The sequence below is a fragment of the Mastacembelus armatus genome, chromosome 16 (assembly GCF_900324485.2).
Source record: "Mastacembelus armatus chromosome 16, fMasArm1.2, whole genome shotgun sequence".
Classification (NCBI taxonomy): domain Eukaryota; kingdom Metazoa; phylum Chordata; class Actinopteri; order Synbranchiformes; family Mastacembelidae; genus Mastacembelus; species Mastacembelus armatus.
Window position 1 is genome coordinate 22669284 of NC_046648.1, and position 17964 is coordinate 22687247.

A 17964-nucleotide genomic window follows, 5' to 3' on the forward strand; every position below is an offset into this window, starting at 1 on the left:
AAAAGACAATGAATACATGTGAGAGGGAAGGGAAGGTGGTGAGTGTATTTACAAAAACCTCAAACACCACAACTGCCCTGAGCCAGTGGCAGTTACAGTCTTTAATCAATTCAACACAGTAACTTTGGAAAATAATAAAAATGATTAAATGATGCTTTTACACCATGATGTTATCTATTTGTACCGTGTCTTTGTACCTTTCTTTCCAGCCTGATCATCACAGTTTTCAAAGGTGCAAGGTCCCCAGGCACCCCAGGGTGACACCTCACACTCGATGGGACAGGGGATATGGCATAGCTGGGACCTGTTGGGGACTGGACCCTTGCACAGTTTGTTTTCCACTGGACAGGAAGCTGTGAGAATGAGCAGGACAGAACATAAAATAAAACAGCAGATAAACTGAATGTGTTTTTCTTTGATCCTATTCTGGTTTGTCTTTGTGTGAGGCATTTTTACCAGCATTACAATCAACACCAACAAACGAGACAAAACCCTTATTTACTTTTTTTTTGTGGAATTAAAATCCCTGAAGAGAGCAGATGAGTACCACAGTGAAAGAAAAACATGCCAGTGAAGCAGACATTATTATCCTTTTGTTTTGTTTATCGCCATCCTGTTAGCATGTCAGAATGATAAATTAGCAATGATTATCTTGTGCAGCACCTTGCTAGCAACATAAAACATTGTGTAGCCCTGCCCACAACTCTTAACGGCGACAGCAGAGAGGATTTAACAATATAACACTAAAACCATGAGAGAACAGAGACAATGTCTGGGCTCATGTTTATTTCATGAGGTGTAATTTGGCATCTACTTTCCCTAGTCGTGCAGTGTTGTATTTAGAAAGCCCTTTCCTTGATGCAACTGGTAAGTGCATGTCTGTCTGAACTCCCACTGTGGAACTTTTTAGAAATGAAAAGGAGAAATGCTCTTGCCATGCGAGGCACAGCTCTGTGACAGCTGTGCAGAATACATTCCTACATGTCTGGCGAACCTCGTCACGATAAATAGATTTGATGTGTGGTGTTTCTAAAGATACTGAATTTATGCATTTATGCATGCACATTTTGTATGTATGTCAGTGTCATTTCAAAGTAGTGCCAATGTTTATTGCAGTTAGGCATGCTGGGCTTTTTTCACCCTGTCTTTATTCAATACTACAAAGTGGAGACTGTCAGAAAATATGAGGCCAGGAAAGGAGGAAGAGCTTACGGTCAGAGTAAATCCCCTGGGTAAGAACTAGTTACAAATTATGGACCTTAAAGGAATAGTTTGGGAAATATGTTTCATATGTTTTCTTGCTGAGAGAAAGATGAGAAGATTGATACCACTCTCATGACAATATGGTAAATATGAAGCTAGCTGGGGTAACAAAATCCACCTACCCGCACCTTCAAAGTATGCTAACTGTACTAATCTGTAGTATTTTGGATCATGTTTGTTATCTTTAAACAAAAAGCCATCCTAGCTGTTTCCAGTCTCTGCTCAGGGCTGACCAACCTCTGGCTCTAGCTTCATTTTCTGAAGACGGATGCAAGAGAGACTCAGCAAGAAATCAAGTAAGTGTATTATACAAAATGTCAAACTATCCCTTTAAAGCACCAACTCAACAGTATAGCACCTCCACACGTCCAGGTCGTAAGTGGTGATGAGAGTGAGTCCAGACAGGAGCCGCCCTCAGCCTGGAGCTCCGTACTAAGACTGACACTTCTGAGTCTCCATTCTTTTGCTGCTACCCACACACACACACACACACACACACACACACAGCAAACACCTTAACATCCTTAACATGCACTCTCAAGACTAATGAACAACATAAAAATATAGAAACACTCTTTGTAAGTCAAACCTAAAAGATGCTAACACCTAAGAGCTTAACTAGAACTAAAGTTTATAGTCTGTAGTTTCACTTTTTTACACCAAGAAGTGTACATGCTGTACCGAACAGCAGAAGAATTTACCTCCTACACTGCAAAAATACTGGCATGTAAATTAAGCTCTGGGGAGCATTGAAAAAAACAGGAGAGCCATATTTGAAAAAATACTGTAATACAATATAGTGTCAAGTACTTTTGTCAAATCAGTATCACCTCTCTAGAGCCAGTGTCTAATTTTGTTTCCATCTTCTGTGATCAGCTCATGACACTGAGGTAGTCCTAATGTGAGCAGACTTAATTTGATGCTACTGGAGACTAAAGACTGAACTGGTACCATCTGTTGTGGTATCTGTTACTTGGCATATAGCAAAGTCCCCCCTCCTCAAAAAGGAATCCACCTCCTTCCTTTAAAGCATCAGTGGCGGCATGAAAGTTAAAAATACATGCATGCATGTTCTGAGGCTTGTCTCCACAAAGTATGAGAAAGGATTGATCTCCACTTTTCAATTGAGTGATCATTTTCACATACTTTTTACAGCGGATATTTGGTAATGCACACAAAAAATCTCTTCACATGTTCAACCTGAGGCACTTTATTTCCTGTTCCTACAAACATCCAAGAGCTTAAAGTCTCATATAGTCAGGAGAGCTGAATCATAATTCCCTCAGAACTGTAGAGGCAAAAGCAAGTGGGGCTTTTGAAATGCAAAATGGCTAATTCCTCTAACAAATACACTGAAAGTCAAATAGTGAGTTTGCTGAGCCACTGTTAATCCACGTCTTATTGGGGACCTACACTGACTGCAATCTTTTAACATCACTCCATTTGTGAATACAAAATTGAGGACCAGCAGAGTATTGGTCTCTGTGTGATAAAGAAAAAAAAACTCTCTATATATGCTGCTGCTGTATTAGTCCATTTTATAGTGTATTCTCCAGTGAGCTCATTTTTCTATTGTGCTGAACTGACAGCAGAGGAAAAAAAAGTCCCTAATGTGAGTGTGGCTTACTGTCTGCAGCAGTGGAAAATGCCTCGCGTCTCACTATTCGTATTCTGTTTATGGGAGAACAAAGTTTTCCTTATGGTCCCTTCAAACTGCTCTTCTGCCTGGATTTTTATGGGAGAATACAAGACTGTTGAAATACTGTGCATCACTTTGTTGAATTTGGCAACAACGCTAAACGCTTCAAGCTGGTTTGTAACTTTGTTGAAATTTGTTGTGTACACTTAATGTCTTTATAAATCTAAAGCATTACAGCAGTGAAGAGAACCTTCAAAGACTTGTTAAAATCAATGTTTGAATTATTTTGTTTTCTTTTTCCTTCGTGGCCCATAGTTATGTTGATAAGAGGAGAGGAGAGGAAAAACAAAACCATCATGGGGTAGATGAGGTTAAAAAGAGGAGATGAAAAGCTACAAGGAAGGAGAGAAGGAGAGGGGACAGGGATGGACGAGGAGAAAGGACAAGAACAAAGAAATAAGTGGAAAGAAGAGAGGAGACAAGGGCAGAGGAAATGTTTGGAAGGACAAGAAAGAAGAAATGAGAGCAGGAGAACGGAAATGAGGAGGAGGGAAAAGAAAAACAGAGATAAGTGGAAACATAGAAGGTATGAAGAAGAGAAAAATATGAGAAGAGGAGAAGAAAATAGAGGATGTGAAAGGAACAGAAAAATGGGCAGAAGAGAGGAAGGGAAATGAAGACAGATAGGGGTAAAATAGCAGAAAGGAGACAGGACAGGAAAAGAAACAAGGACAGAGAGAGGAGACGAAAAGAGGATAGTTAAGACAAGACAAAAGGAGAGAAGGGAGGAAGATAGAAGAGGAAACATGGATAGGGGACAAGACAAGGGTAGAAAATAAGGACAAAGGTGGAGAAAATAAGTAAAGGTGAACTGAGAGGATAAAAGAAAACAAGGATAGAAAAAAGGAGAATAGATAAATGAAGGAGAGGAGAGTGGACAAGGCCACCGAAGAGGAAAGAAGAAGGAATAAGGAGGAAGAGAGAGAAAACAAGGAGGGGAATATTGTAGAGAGGAGAGAAGGAAACAGATGAGGACAGAGCTGAGGGTGCTGACAATGAGAAAGAAATTGGAAAAAAGAGGAAAAACTAAAAGACACCTGGGAGTCATAAAGCAGGGGGAGGCTGGGGCTTTGTTATCAGCGTGACGAAAAACACCTACCTGTAATCTGGAAGGTGATAGAGAGGAGAGGGGGGACACTAGGCTTCTGCTGTCTTTGGGTCTGACCCGCTGCAATTACAGGGGAGATAGCACTATTAGCTACGCACACACCGAGGGGGCCGAGGCACTTATCAAAAAACACAGAGAGTGAAGGGAAACAGCACACCAGAGACTGGCAGACAACACTGCAGCAGCAACAGCAGGAGCTGAGCCTCATCACCCAGACTTGTTCACATTCAAACGCTCTAATGTTTCAGTGACACTGGAGGATCATTTCTGTTCGTGGTCCATCACCTTGACAGATGCAAAAAGCAACATAAACCGTTGGTGACCAAGTCATCGCATCAGGTTGGAGATGCTGTTGGTGGATCAAATGAAATCTGATTACAGTGTTTTTAACTTCAGTGCACCAGACGTATCTTGGCTCTTTGACATGATTTAACGTCTTTGTTTTCAGAGCAGCTAGTTTTGGTTTTATGGCTGATTTTTAGGGTGAACTGTGTTACTGTAGCAGTGAAGTGTCCCTATACAACCTATTGAGCTGCACTTTTCTTAGTTCAAAATGTCAGAACTAAGTGGTCACAAAAAATAGTATAAGCACATATAATCACAAACTATTGCTGTTACATTTCTGCTTGTGTAGAGATACAGAAAATATCACAGTCTAAAAGAAGTTTGTAGTTATATTTTAAGAGGCTAGTACTTTTCCCTGGATGATACTGATTTTCTCATTTCTAAGAAACATTGTGAATAAGGCCAAAATACAGAAATACTCCTTAAAATTCTTCACTTCCATCAACCACATTTGGTTGTCCAAAATTTTAATAGGCATTGATCTAATCCTCATATACAGTATGAACTTGAGAACCTGTAAAAACTTCTGTTAATGCACCTTTAATGGACTTTTAAAGTCAGTCTTCTTGTCAGATCCTGGGAAAGGTGACAAAAATGTCAGCTGCCACAAGGCTTGAAGTAGTGCTTCAGGGATCTTTATGCTCCTGAAACTGAGCATGCTCAAACCTGTAGTTATACAGTCTTAGCTGAGGGAATAATGCTGTGATACTGATCTAAGGTCAAATTGGAGCTACTCCTCCGTAAAGATTAGGGTTAAGATTTAGGAGGTGGTAAGCTGGTTCCAGATCTTAGCCTGAGGGTATCTTCCACCCTTTTTGCACGGTGATATTTATGCATAACACAGGGGAGAGAGCAGGCGCTGGTTGCAGTAAACTTCAGTCAGCCACTCTCTCTGTGGTATGCTGAAAGTTTACCCCCCAACGGAGGGAAAAGAAATCCTGTGCCAAGAAGATAAGAACTTGGTGCATGTGTATATGTCACGCACATTTTAGCACAGCCGACCCTGGAAACATCCCTCTTAACAGATCAGCACTAGCACGAGGGACATACGGTCCCATATAGTGTATATTAAACATTCTTCTCTCTGTTATACAATACACTTTGTCAGTGGCTACCAGACTCATTTTGCTTTAATTAGAACCAAAGGACTGCTGATCAATTCAGACTCTGAGGAGTAATGCAGCAGCATAGCAAATGTTCTGCCAACCTTCCATTCATAAGTCATTAATCACTAATTTATCCAGTATCACAAAAATGACTTTAAATTAATAACAAAACCATATGAAAGAATAAAATTTAATCTCCAACAAATTCATGCAAATAAATGTGAATTCTGATGCTGCCCATCAACACAATAAAACGCACAATAATGAATAAAGTCAGGCAGCACAAAAGAACCTTCCAGCTGCAGGTGCAATCACAAGAACCAGGTTGTTTCTTCCTAAGTTGGAGGACAAATAGAACTCGCTCAAAGCAGAAGCCGAAAAACACATGTGACTGTACTTTTATTTTGCGTGAGAGCAGCACTTCTCCACATTTGGCACAAGTGATGACTGGGAATCTCAGCTTCTCTTAGACTTCGTCACTCTCTCTCACGCGATCAGCACAGTTGGTCTCCATAAGCTTAGTCTCAACTAATGTCTTTAACACCCTCTTTAAGATGGCAGCTTTGACTCTAAGCTGGCTTGACAAGTGTCAGAGTGGAGGCCTTTGTGCTTGTGGTCATGGACAAGTCACAGCAGGAGACACAAGCAGACAAATCCCAGTTCTAAACAACTCCTGATTTAGTTTGGAAGGAGAAAAGGGCAGCAGATAAAAGACCGGTTTTTCTTTAATTGTTCAAACATAAAGCTGGAAGCTGACAACGTAGCCGCAGTGGGATATGTCAAGACAGAAGATTTAAAAATACTACAGTGACTATTAATGTATGTATGTCATTGTGTATTTGGACATTAACTGAGTCAACATCTCGGCTTATGTCTTATGTTTTTTCAAGCATCTGACATACAATTATCTGCTACCAGTCCACCCAGGGACTGCTGCTCCTCTACACTGTGTCGGGGAATTGGAGGATGTAAGTTGTCATGTAACAATGCTTGATCAAATTTGTCTGTATTACACTTGAGAATTCAGCTGATATGTTTCTGGCTATGCTGTGTGATGCATGTATGAAACTGTGGTGTTGACTCTGTTTAAAGCACTGATGGCTGACTGCCTCCTGAGATCAGTACAACTATAATGTGCAAAACTGGATTTCTCAACCAATTTACAAACTGCAGGAGACAGCAAAGGGGCAGGAGGGTGCCATTTCCACTGCTGCTTTTATTGAACACTGCATTTTGAAGGTCACGAATGTCCACTGATTCACTGATCTTTTTTTTTCTTGAGTTGGCAGAAGTTTGAGTGGCCTCAAGACTCAAAACCTTCTAAAAAAAAAAAAACCTTGATAATTAATTCTGCCCCAAATAGCAGCAATTCCTCCATAAATAAAACTATAAGTGACAATATATCAAATAAAATAGTATATTATTGGTAAAATCAAAGTTTTACAGTCACTGTTATTCTTTAAGTGTCCTGCTTCTTACCCTAACAGATATAGAGGGTAACTAAAGATCTGAAGCCAGATTTTTGGGGCTTTAACACTTTGTATGTGGTGCAAATGATACTGCTAAATGTGTGTTCGGACTGAACTGTAAGCAGATAGTAATATAATCAGTAGTGCATATTACTGCATATCAAAACAATGCAAAGAAGTGAGTGGGTGCTAACAGAAAGAAACATGCTCTGCAGATGCATACTCTTAAGTTAAAGTTTGCACTTATCCTGCGGGTTTTTGACTCCGATTCATAAACATATGGAAACTGGAGAAGTATGAGAGCAGAAAATAGCAGAGAGAACTGGAGTTCAAGGTAAGTTTTGATTCAGAGGCTAAGTTGTCGCAACAACATTTCACAGACACAGTCTGTGTCATCGCTGACTCATAATAGTCAGTGCCTATGTTGCCAACTACCTACAGTTAATGTAAAATAACCTGTGATGTAATGTAGTTGGATTTACTGGCTGTTTCACACAAATAAGCTCAGACTGCAGAAACATTTCAGTTGTGCAAATAATGTGAGGATAAGGTGGAACTAAACTAAACTAAACTAAACTAAAGTGATAGTTATATTCTTACATCTTTATTGACGTTTGACCTTCCAAACTATACAGTAAATGTAGGTGAATATTTGGTCCACGACATATATCTAAGCTTGAGATGTGACTAATGTGCAAATACATCAGAATAACATCTTCAGGCCTTTCATCCTGCAGGACGCTGAGGTATGATTTTAACTTTACCTTTGTCTTTTTCTCTCAGGTCGCTCAGGTACTTCAGAAACTCAACATTGGCCTGGACGCAGTAAACCTCTCTGGTCTGTAGGCCTCCTCCACAAAGCCCCGTCAGGTTGCTACGCCGACGGTCCTGTTGGCTTAGCAACAAGTCAACGCGGCAGTCGCTCCACTCCGTGGTTCTCCAGGTGTAACTAGAGAGAAAGAGAACGGGGCACAGCAGAGACAGAGGAACCAAGAGTGTGAGAGTTCTGTGTGGGTGTGATGTTGTGTCAAAGCACAGAGCATTAATAACCTTGCAGGACTAACTTTAGCACAAAAAGATGTGTCACACAGTTATAACCCAATTTATGCTTCCTATGAAATGGGCCTTTTAATTTAAAGTATGGCAGAACTTTGATGGATATGGAGATTTCCAACCCACCTACTTCTGTTTCTGTTGTTTATTTTTTTTATTTTTGTTTATTTTGGTCAATACTACTACTAATAATAACATTAGAAAATAATATTATTTACTGAAACTGCCATTGATATCATAAAGTTATAAAAAGATGCCTAAAACCATCAAATGTGTAAGGGGCCACATGTGACTGGTCTGACACAAATCAAAACACTTCAGGATGACAGTAGGAAGTATAGTGGCAGTGTGTAAAGATGCTATATGATAAAACAGAGGAAACAAAAGGCCATCTGTGAGTTTTCACTCTGTGTGTGTGTGTGTGAGTGAGTTAGTGCGACTCAAATATCCTTTGCAGTCTGCCTCCATTTGTCTTTACTTTGTGTCTGGCATGAGCCCAAGCACTTACACTAATCTATCTCCATATGCCGTCTCTTACACACACACACACACACACACACACACACACACACACACACACACACACACACACACACACACACACACACACACACACACACACACACACACACACACACACACACACACACACACACACCCAGGGGCCACCCAGGAGAGAAAAATAACTTGGTGATGTGAGTAAAGAGAAGTCAACAGGAAGTGTGCAGTGTCGGTTAGACTGAAAAGCAAATAGTTTGATTTTACTGTATTTTTGCCTGAGCTCTGTTTGAATGCAGAATGAACCCCTGCAGTGTGATTCTTACTCTAGCAGGGTTTTCATGTGGTAAGCAAGTACGAGGGTATTATCCTATCCCAACATACGATTGTATCTCTGTGAAACATGTGTTCCTGTCTAGTGCAAAGCTTTGAATCCCATATCTGCACTTTCACTCAACTTCAAAAAGCATCTGCTTGCTCCCTGCTGTACCCCCTGCATCCCCCTCCCCCCTCATCAGGAGGAACTCACGTGGGGCAAGGCGGTACGCCATCACCCTGAGGTTCACAAGACTCGGACTCTTCCAGTGGTGGGCACTCAGCACCCTCGTCCACTGGGAACTGGAGCACCTGTCTGCTCCGAGTGCGCTTTCCTCTGGGAGTCTCAGGGTCCATGCAGGTTTTGGAACAGGAGCCCCACTCGCCCCACTCGGTCACCTGGGAGTCCTTGGGGAGGATGCAGGACTGGACGGTCGGCGGCAGGTCCCTCAGGATGCATAAACTGGGAAATGAAAAAGAGGGTGGGAGGGGAATTCATGTTAAGCCAAGACTTCCAGGTAAAAATACAATGAAGGAAATATTCAAGAAATAGTTAATTGACCAGTGAAACCAGTTTGTTGTATTTACATTGTGTTATTTATACCAATTGAACAAATTAGTTATGAGAGATTTGCATGTAGTGGTAAGGAAAATTATTTTAGCTTTGAAAGAGCCAGACCAGCTATTTATCCCCTGCTCCCACTCTTAAATTGCTCCATCTTCCCATTCATCGAAGGTAACCAGACATATTTGTCAAACCATTTCTTTTCAGTTACAGTGAAATAAAGCAAAGAAAAACAAACAGCCAATCGTATCGTTTGAGAAGCTGGAACCAGTAAAAGTTTGGCATTTGGTTCTTTCTCTTAGCCTTTTATCACCTTTGGTAATGATTGTCTATTGACACCCTCAGTAGTTGATAAACTAATCGTTCCACACTTCTCCAGCTGCACTAAGTGAGGAGCCCAAACCTGAGAAAAGAAATGCAAACAATATGCAAACAATCCTTTTCCTTTCTTTTCATGTCTGTATTATCCTGTGGCTTCAAATGGTCACAGTCCATTTTTATGGTAAACAGAGTCGCACAGTGTGCAGCTTACTGACACCTCATTACAGCAAAGCCCCATTCTTCACTCACCTTTCACTGCCTCTTTAATATGTGCCAAGAAGCTTTAAAGCAGCGGTTTATGGTCTTTGAACATGTGAGAGAAATAGATATGTGACACCACAATTGATGTGCAAGGCTTCACTTTAAACTGTCTGCCGTCGACTGGTGCCACATTTGGTCATTAGCTACTTCCATTAGCATATACAATCCATAACCATCCTCACATTAGGAGTAAAACAGGAATGGTATGATGTGGTGTGTGTATCCCAAGGTCTTAAGTGTTAAAAAAGCTAAATAAAACCAAACAACCTCTGATCATTGTTCACACACATCTTTTGATCATCTAAATAGCATTTAGATGTAATGAATAACCCGTCCTCTTTAGGCCCCTACCGAATCATTAGAAATTTGTTCTAACTGAAGCCGACTGTTTTCTGCTGCTCAGTCTGGATGTCTTTCCCCTCGGGGCGATGCAGCTGACGAGCTATTAGTGCTAATTACAGCTCTGCTTCATTTAGAAACCTCTCATTTAGACGTTGCCACCACACTTCACCTCCAGCAACTCAGACTTGCGGTATACATGAGAAAATGTAGGAGCTGAGAATGAGCTGTGTGTGTGTTTTTTCTTTAACTCCTGTGTCTTTGCAGATTAAAAACACCTCTGCAGTCTTTGAAGTGGTACTGAAGCAACGCTGTGAAAAATCTTGTTTTTGTGCCAAACACGCCGGCTCATATTGCATCGGTAGAAAACAATGAGGAATTTAAACAGCGAATGCAATGCACTGAGGGTGATGTCTGGATTTCCTGTCTCAGATGGAATTTCTTGTGTTTTAAAAAAAGCCCCTAATGCAGCCAATGACCCATTTTCACTGCAACTGGATCCTTTGAGTCTTTGTCATTTGTTGCGTGTTGCCTGAGCATTTATGTGGAGATTTCAGAATTGCAAAAAGAAGTCATTATTTCTTCATCTCAGTCATTCAGACAGAATGAGGGCGCAATCATTCTGTATTTAAATAAATAAGGTGATGTCTGAAAAATGTTCATTTTTAAGTCTTTTGGGTTTATAAAGTAACTTGCAACAATGGAGTCTAAGGGCTTTCAGACAAAATAAAATCAGTCAGTAGGTGTTTCAACACTTGTAAGCATTTATCAAAACACTGTGCTGCAGAAATTGTATAAAAGCATAATTCTATGTGGGTCAAGTGATTAAAGAAGGTTTTTATAACTTGAAAGCTGTGGAGAAAGAAAAAGAAAACACTAAATTAGTGCATGGCACCATGGCTTTAAATGCAATGATGTAATGTGATACACCCCCTCAGTGGCACAGCACAAAATTCAAAAGGGCATGATGCATGTGTGATTAATAGGACACAAGTTATGAGGAGGTGGCCCATTTGGGTTGAGCCGAGGACTACGGAGAAAGTGATAGCCCAGCGACAGATGTTCGTCAAACAAAATTGGAAATGAAGTGAGCAAGATGTTCTGAGAGCGTCTGGCTAGAATGTGACTGGGTTACTGCTTCACTGGGAAGTTTGTTCCACTTTTCCAAAAGTGGCAAAAACAACGATGAATATTTCAGAACAAGAAATAAACAAGTCAAGGATTAATATTTATGCTCCTAAGGGCATGTGAGTTGTTTTCACAGTTCCTTTGAAATATTTGATCCGAGTCACTCTTGAATGCTCGGTGCCAACAAAGCATTAATGAATATATTTAGTTCATAATTGATCAAATCTTAAAGTACAGTGGCATGTGGCAGATATGTGAGGTAAATGGAGGTTTGCTCTACTGATATTGTCACCAATTCTTTCCTGGAGATCGGAGATCTGATGAAAGCTCCACCTCTAAGTTTCTGGGAGTTTTAAGTTACTGTCAGTCGAGGAAAAAAAAAAAGAGACGGCAGAACCAAGAGTCATCTTTTTGAAGAACTGCTGATAACCTTATGTCATCTAATGAAAAACTATTAGCATTATTATGACTCTCATCAATATATGTTGTGATAAGAGCCATAACACCATTTTTATCAGGTGTTTGTTGATTCTGGTCATCCGTGGTAGACGGATCTACCACTGCTATGGTTTGTAAGCTGTTTCTGGAGACTGAATTGTACCAGAGTGTTATAATAAGTTGTTATATTCACAGTAAAAGTGAGTGGGTCAGTTTCAAAACGCCTCCACAATTATATTTGAGCATCAGCTCATTTAAAAAAAGCCTCACACAATACTTCTTTTGATAGGCAAATACTACTTTAGCAAACATGCAGTACTGTGCAATAGAAAAAAAAATAGAAAACTGTAGAAAAACTAAATATTTTTTTACTTGTTACTTGATATAAAGTGCAATAAACAGAAAAAAAACTAAATCAAATGCATATTTGTTGTGACTACCCCTTTGCCTTTCAAACAGCACCAGTTCAAACACCTGCATGCAGTTTTTCAAGGTAGGTTGTTCTAAGCTTCTTGGAGAACTTGCCAGAGTTTTTCAGGGGATTTCAAATGTCTCAGTGTCTTCTGTTCCAAAATGTAATCCACTTGACATCAAGATCTCATATAATCTGTTGCAGAACCCCTTGTTCTTCCTGTTTAAGATCCAGCAGTCCTTTATGGTTCTGTCTGAAACTTCTAAACATCTAAAGTGACTAAGACCTTTTCACATTACACTACTTGATAATACATATTATAAATCTGACTTCATCTGTCTTGGTTTTCTTCTAGATAGATGCAAAATAGAGTCGATGCTCCTCCAGTCCAGAAGATGAGGGTAATCTATCTGCTAATGGCTAAAAGGCGAGGAGAAGCTTGTGTGCTTTAAGTGTTTACTTTCACATTATCCACCTAACAGCTGTATCCATGGACAAGATACCCCACACAGATACTGCATTCACAACGACACAAATCAGATAGATGTTATGCATGTTACTGTATGTGACTGCTGCTTTCTTCCTACCACTTCAGTCACACAGGGAAAGGCAACTATTTCTGCTGCAATTATCACAGGGCCCAAAAAAAAAAAAAAGAGAGAAATTGCATGTGTCTACTTCAATGGCCACTAACATACCTGGGATTGTTACAGATGTGTCTTGGAGAAATGGATGCATTCACACCTTAATAACATCTGGCTAAAGCACGTGTCAGATTTCGGTCTGTCAGTCTGTATTTACACAGAGATATCCAACACCACAGGACGGAAGTGAAATGAAAATGAAAATGTGACATTTCAGTATGTAAATAATAACATTAACCAGTCAGTGTAAATATATTTTTGACTTAAGGATTTTTGATTCAGCACATCCTGACTTCTATAGAGGAACAATTAGTTCCACAGAGAAAAATAAACTGTTGGACCTAAACTTTTAAACACCTCCTATAAGAGTTTATGTTTATTGTGCCTTCCCATCAGACGTGATGGTCTCTGCTGCTGGTGGCAGATTCATTTCTTGGGAGTAAATGTTTGATGTGCACTTCAGGCAGAGACTTCTGCAGAGAATGAGGGGAATTGAGAGCCACTTGATCTATCTTATTTTCAGTTAGAGTGTGGCTTTGTAGCTCACGGCAATAATAATGTCAGGGCGAGAGGTTAGATCCCACACGCCTCTACCAACACGAAGAATGGAAGGAGTGATACAGTTAAAGGGCGTATTTTTGATAATAGTGTTGACTGAAAGCATAATTCAAATCAAACAGTAAATGGATGGGTTTCTAATAGACGGAGCTCTAATTTTATATTTCATATTATTGTTTTTATCTCTCGGTGACCTACATCATCTTTTTCTAATGCTTCTTAGTTGTATAATTAATTTGACTTAATTTGAAATCAAAAACATACTTTCACTCAAATCTAGTGTTATTAAGCCATCAGACTAAACTGGCAGTTTTAATACAGTATCTGCATGACTCATTATATGATAAAATACATGTTTTTTAATAAGACTGAAGAGAGATCTCTACAAGCCGTAACTATTTGCTTTAACAAAAATTCCTGTAGTAATTGCCTTTTAAGCTTAGTAAGAAAAATGATTTTATGGGTGACATTTTGAATTGTTTCCTTTTTCATGAAACATATAATACATCTACAGATCCATTCAAAACCAGAATATATAATGCAAAAAAAAAAAAAAAAAAAAGCCTTATTTTGAAAATCAGCACCCAAAGGCATGGCTAAAATTGATCTCATGTTGTAAAATGAGTTACTTTGCCATCCTGGGAGGCTGACACCAAATATTCTGCAGTAGTTGTGCCTCATTGCTCTGACAGCAAGGCTGTGACATAGACACAGCTGATAAACATCTTCCCTGTGTGTCACTGCCTGACAGCGGAAGAAAATCTTTCAGGAGGACAAATCTGGCATCGTGTTCAGCTGTTGAACTGAATTAGAGACCGGTCCACCTAAATGTCAAAACTACACAGAAATATATTGAGCAGATTACTTACTAAAATGACAGATGAATATACAGATAAATAAAGAGATAAACGCAACAATTTAAAGGAGCAAAGGACAGACTGATATATAGATAAAATGAATTTACTATATGAACACAGTAACTCACCTGTAAGACAGTGTGTGCTGTATCTGCCCCAGTTTAAAATGAAATAAGTGTTTATTGTGTTTTTAAGATAATTTTGCTGCATCTGTCACTATTGCTTAAGCAGGAAAATCAAAGGGAAATATGGCAGTGCTGTAGAAAAGGAAAACAACGTCAGCTTTAATATCACATTAACATAACAGTAATGACACTCACTTGCGTCCCACTGTGCTCCCATTCCTATGGATGCAGGTCACCTCCCGGGTCTGGTAGCCCACCTGGATGTCCCAGAATGGACTCTCTTGCCGGTTAAGGCGGTTCCGGGTTCGTTTCTTCTGGATAAGCTCCCTGGTCTCTGGATCTTTGACTCCTGCTCTCTCCCTTAGCCCCTGGCCTTTACCCTTCCTTCGTTTAACTTGGCGTGTTGTTCGAGTCTGTGGGAGGGCACAAGTGCTCCACGGTCCGACCCTGAGACTGTACATGCCCTCTGGACCTGTGCAGGCTCTGGGTTTGCAAGACTGGAACTCAGTAAGGTTGGGGCAGACAGCGCCTCCAAAAAGTGGAGGAACCAGAACACTGCGGACCCTGTTCCTCAGGCCTGTTCCACATGTTTTGGAGCAGGATGTCCATGGCGAATACTCAGAAACCACACAGTCCTGAGGGCAAGGGATCAAACATGCCTGCTCCAGGCGAGGCTTGGGCTCAAAGTACTCACAGATGGCATCCTCTGCTGGAGACCCATCTGACTTTAGTATGCAGCCCACCTCTCGGGTCTGAATGCCCTCTTCACCCCCACTGCATGTGAATGGCCGCAAGGCCCCAAAGGTCCTTGCTGATACTGGCTCACACTTATTCCAGGCACCTAGTTTCCAGTCATAAAGGTCCTTATGCCAGTCACACACACGGAAACAGTTTCTCTGGTTCGAAGGACGCTGGTCCTGGTCACAGTTGGTGTGAAGGGTCGTCCAGCCGTCCACATGAGCACACCAGACTGCACGGCTTTGGCTGCCACCTGGCCCACAGTCACTCCCCATGCACCTTCCCCATGGACCTAGGAAACAAATAAAGAAGCTCATGTCACAGTAGAGATCAATGATGCCAACTGAACCCTGTCAAGTGCCTTCAAAACAGAAACTCCTATAAGGCTAGCATTAATTGGTCGAGCATTTCAAACTGTCTAATGCTGAAGAAACAGTTTACTTCAGCTTGTTGTCCTCCGAGGACAAGCACGTCTTTGAGGCTGACACAGTAAATTCAGAGGCCTCTCTACTATAGTCCTTGATATAAAATGTGTTGAAAATCTGTTGGCAACCCACGACAGATGATGTGCGAGTGCAGAAAATATGTCAGATTCAATAAAAATAATCTGTCACCTTGTTTTGCATTACACTTGGGTCAGACTAGTGCCACCGTACAGAGGTGGGCAGGGATGATTATGCAGTGCAAATACAGCCTGCTGCATACTGTGAGCATTATACGTGATCAAAAGAAAGTGACTGAAGCCAATTTACAGGCGCCATGAGTAATCTGTGGCATTTATGAAACTCTATCGACAACTGCCACAAACATCAATATGACTTATTTGTTTGAACACACATCTCTAGCAAAGCCCCCCCCCCCCCCCCCCCCCCCCCCCCCCCTCCCCCCCTAACTGCAGTAGAAATTCAACAAAACTCTGAGAACAGGACTGAGGGAGTGAAGACACTGCCATCACACAGCTGTGTATATTTGTTTTAATTAGAAAACAACTGTGGCTCATGAACCAGGACTTTTAGCCTTTAAGGACAAGAATGGAGATTTTCTTGTATTTGACTCTTTGAAATTGCTAAGAAACTAACTTTTATGGGACTTGTTGGCAATAAAAGAAACCAGCTTTATCCTTTAACAGCTGAAATGGTTTGCTTGCTGATGGTATCACCCTCCTGCTATAGTGGTGAACAACCCTATCAATACTGTGAAGTTTATCCACTGGTCCTCTGCAGTGGATAAGAGGCTATATATAAATATAAATGCACATGCTAAAAATGTATAAGTGTTATATATAAGTGCTATAAATCCAGTCTGCACAGAAACAAAGAACGGGTTAGGCACAATAGGATCTGCACACACTTTCGTTTACAACACTTAAGCTTTTAGTCACAGACCTGCTGGTGGTGGGGTATAAATGAAAACGTAGCTGACACCACGAGAGCTGTCTTAACTCGGTAATCCCAACTCAGCTGGTGCTCCAAGCAAGTTGAAAAACATTAATTAGCACAGGGTGGCTGCACTCTCACTGTGTAATCCAAGGGCTACTGATACCACACCAGAGAAGAAATCAAAGTAATTTGGCAATGTCAGATTTCACCTCACATTTGCCTCCTAGGTAACTGATTGTATTAGGATGTGGTCTGGGGTTGACTGGACAGTCAGTGTGAGTGCAGCTCATTCACCACATTCATGGAGAGTTAAAAATCAGGCTTGGCAAAAACTAAGGAGCACATTTCCGGCACTGATTACCTCTAATGAGGCTGCTGAGAGCGTTGTCTCTGATTTCAGCTGCTGATATGGCTGACAGGATCTACTCTCTTCTGTCAGCACGATGCATAATCAGCATCAACACACTAAATCCATGTCCGATCAGAAAGTGATTCTAGGATTTTGGGGCATCTATAACACCCGTTCCATGCTACCATTATATACCTATATTAGGAATACAAAAATGTTGTATTCCCCCGAGATAACAACATTCATGCCATGTTATTTTTAATCCAATAAATAGAAAAAACACTACTTGGACATTTTGCCTTCAAAATATACAAACTGATAAATCAATGTTATCTCAAGAGTGGATATTGAACTGGGAGAAAAAAAAAGCTAATCTAAAATCTAACATGCCACACAATCAGTCAAGTTCTCCAGTACTAAAATAAAATGCCTCCCATCCAGATCTAATGCATCCCAGATAGAAGTTATCTCCTCCAATCAATTCTCCAGCAAAGCTTTTACTCTCAACACTCCCACAGCTCAGCAATGTGGAATAAAGCAGGTTCTCGGTGACTAGAGGTCACAATACATGACCATTATCAATTTGCATCATCTACACAAAGACTATAGGAGTCGTGTGTCCTGTTACACCTTGTTTCTTCTATTCAATTATATTTCATTGTATTTTTAAATAGGGAGTATAATCACTGTTATTAAAAGTCATCAAGAGTTGACTTGATTTTGATAATGATCTTTTTTTCCAAGTCTATTGAGCCAGATTTTATTGTTTCTATTAACATGCTATTATGTTGCAAAATCAAAGTGAGAAGACAAATGAATAAATATAAATTCAAATCATTTTCAGCAACACGCCACGTTAGGACAAATGTGCAGGTTCTTGCAGGAGCATAGTTTTTTCATATGGTACTGAGAGCAGTACAATCTAAATGTAAATGTAGCTTTATTGTTCACCAGCAAAAATATCCTTTCTTTGTGAGGTTCGTGATTAGAGCTG

The 17964-nt window shown here is 40.4% G+C and overlaps 1 protein-coding gene across 1 annotated transcript in view; it reads right to left on the reverse strand.

Annotated features, from left to right (window-relative positions):
• The window catches only part of thsd7ab (thrombospondin, type I, domain containing 7Ab), a 119586-nt gene that overhangs the window by 64171 nt on the left and 37451 nt on the right, over positions 1-17964 (reverse strand). Inside the window, exons 2-5 of the mRNA XM_026317399.1 lie at positions 14700-15534; positions 9071-9319; positions 7755-7939; positions 198-353 (exon numbers count right to left, since the gene is read on the reverse strand). Coding sequence (XP_026173184.1) covers positions 198-353; positions 7755-7939; positions 9071-9319; positions 14700-15534 — 1425 coding nt within the window. The remainder of the gene's footprint in view (positions 1-197; positions 354-7754; positions 7940-9070; positions 9320-14699; positions 15535-17964) is intronic.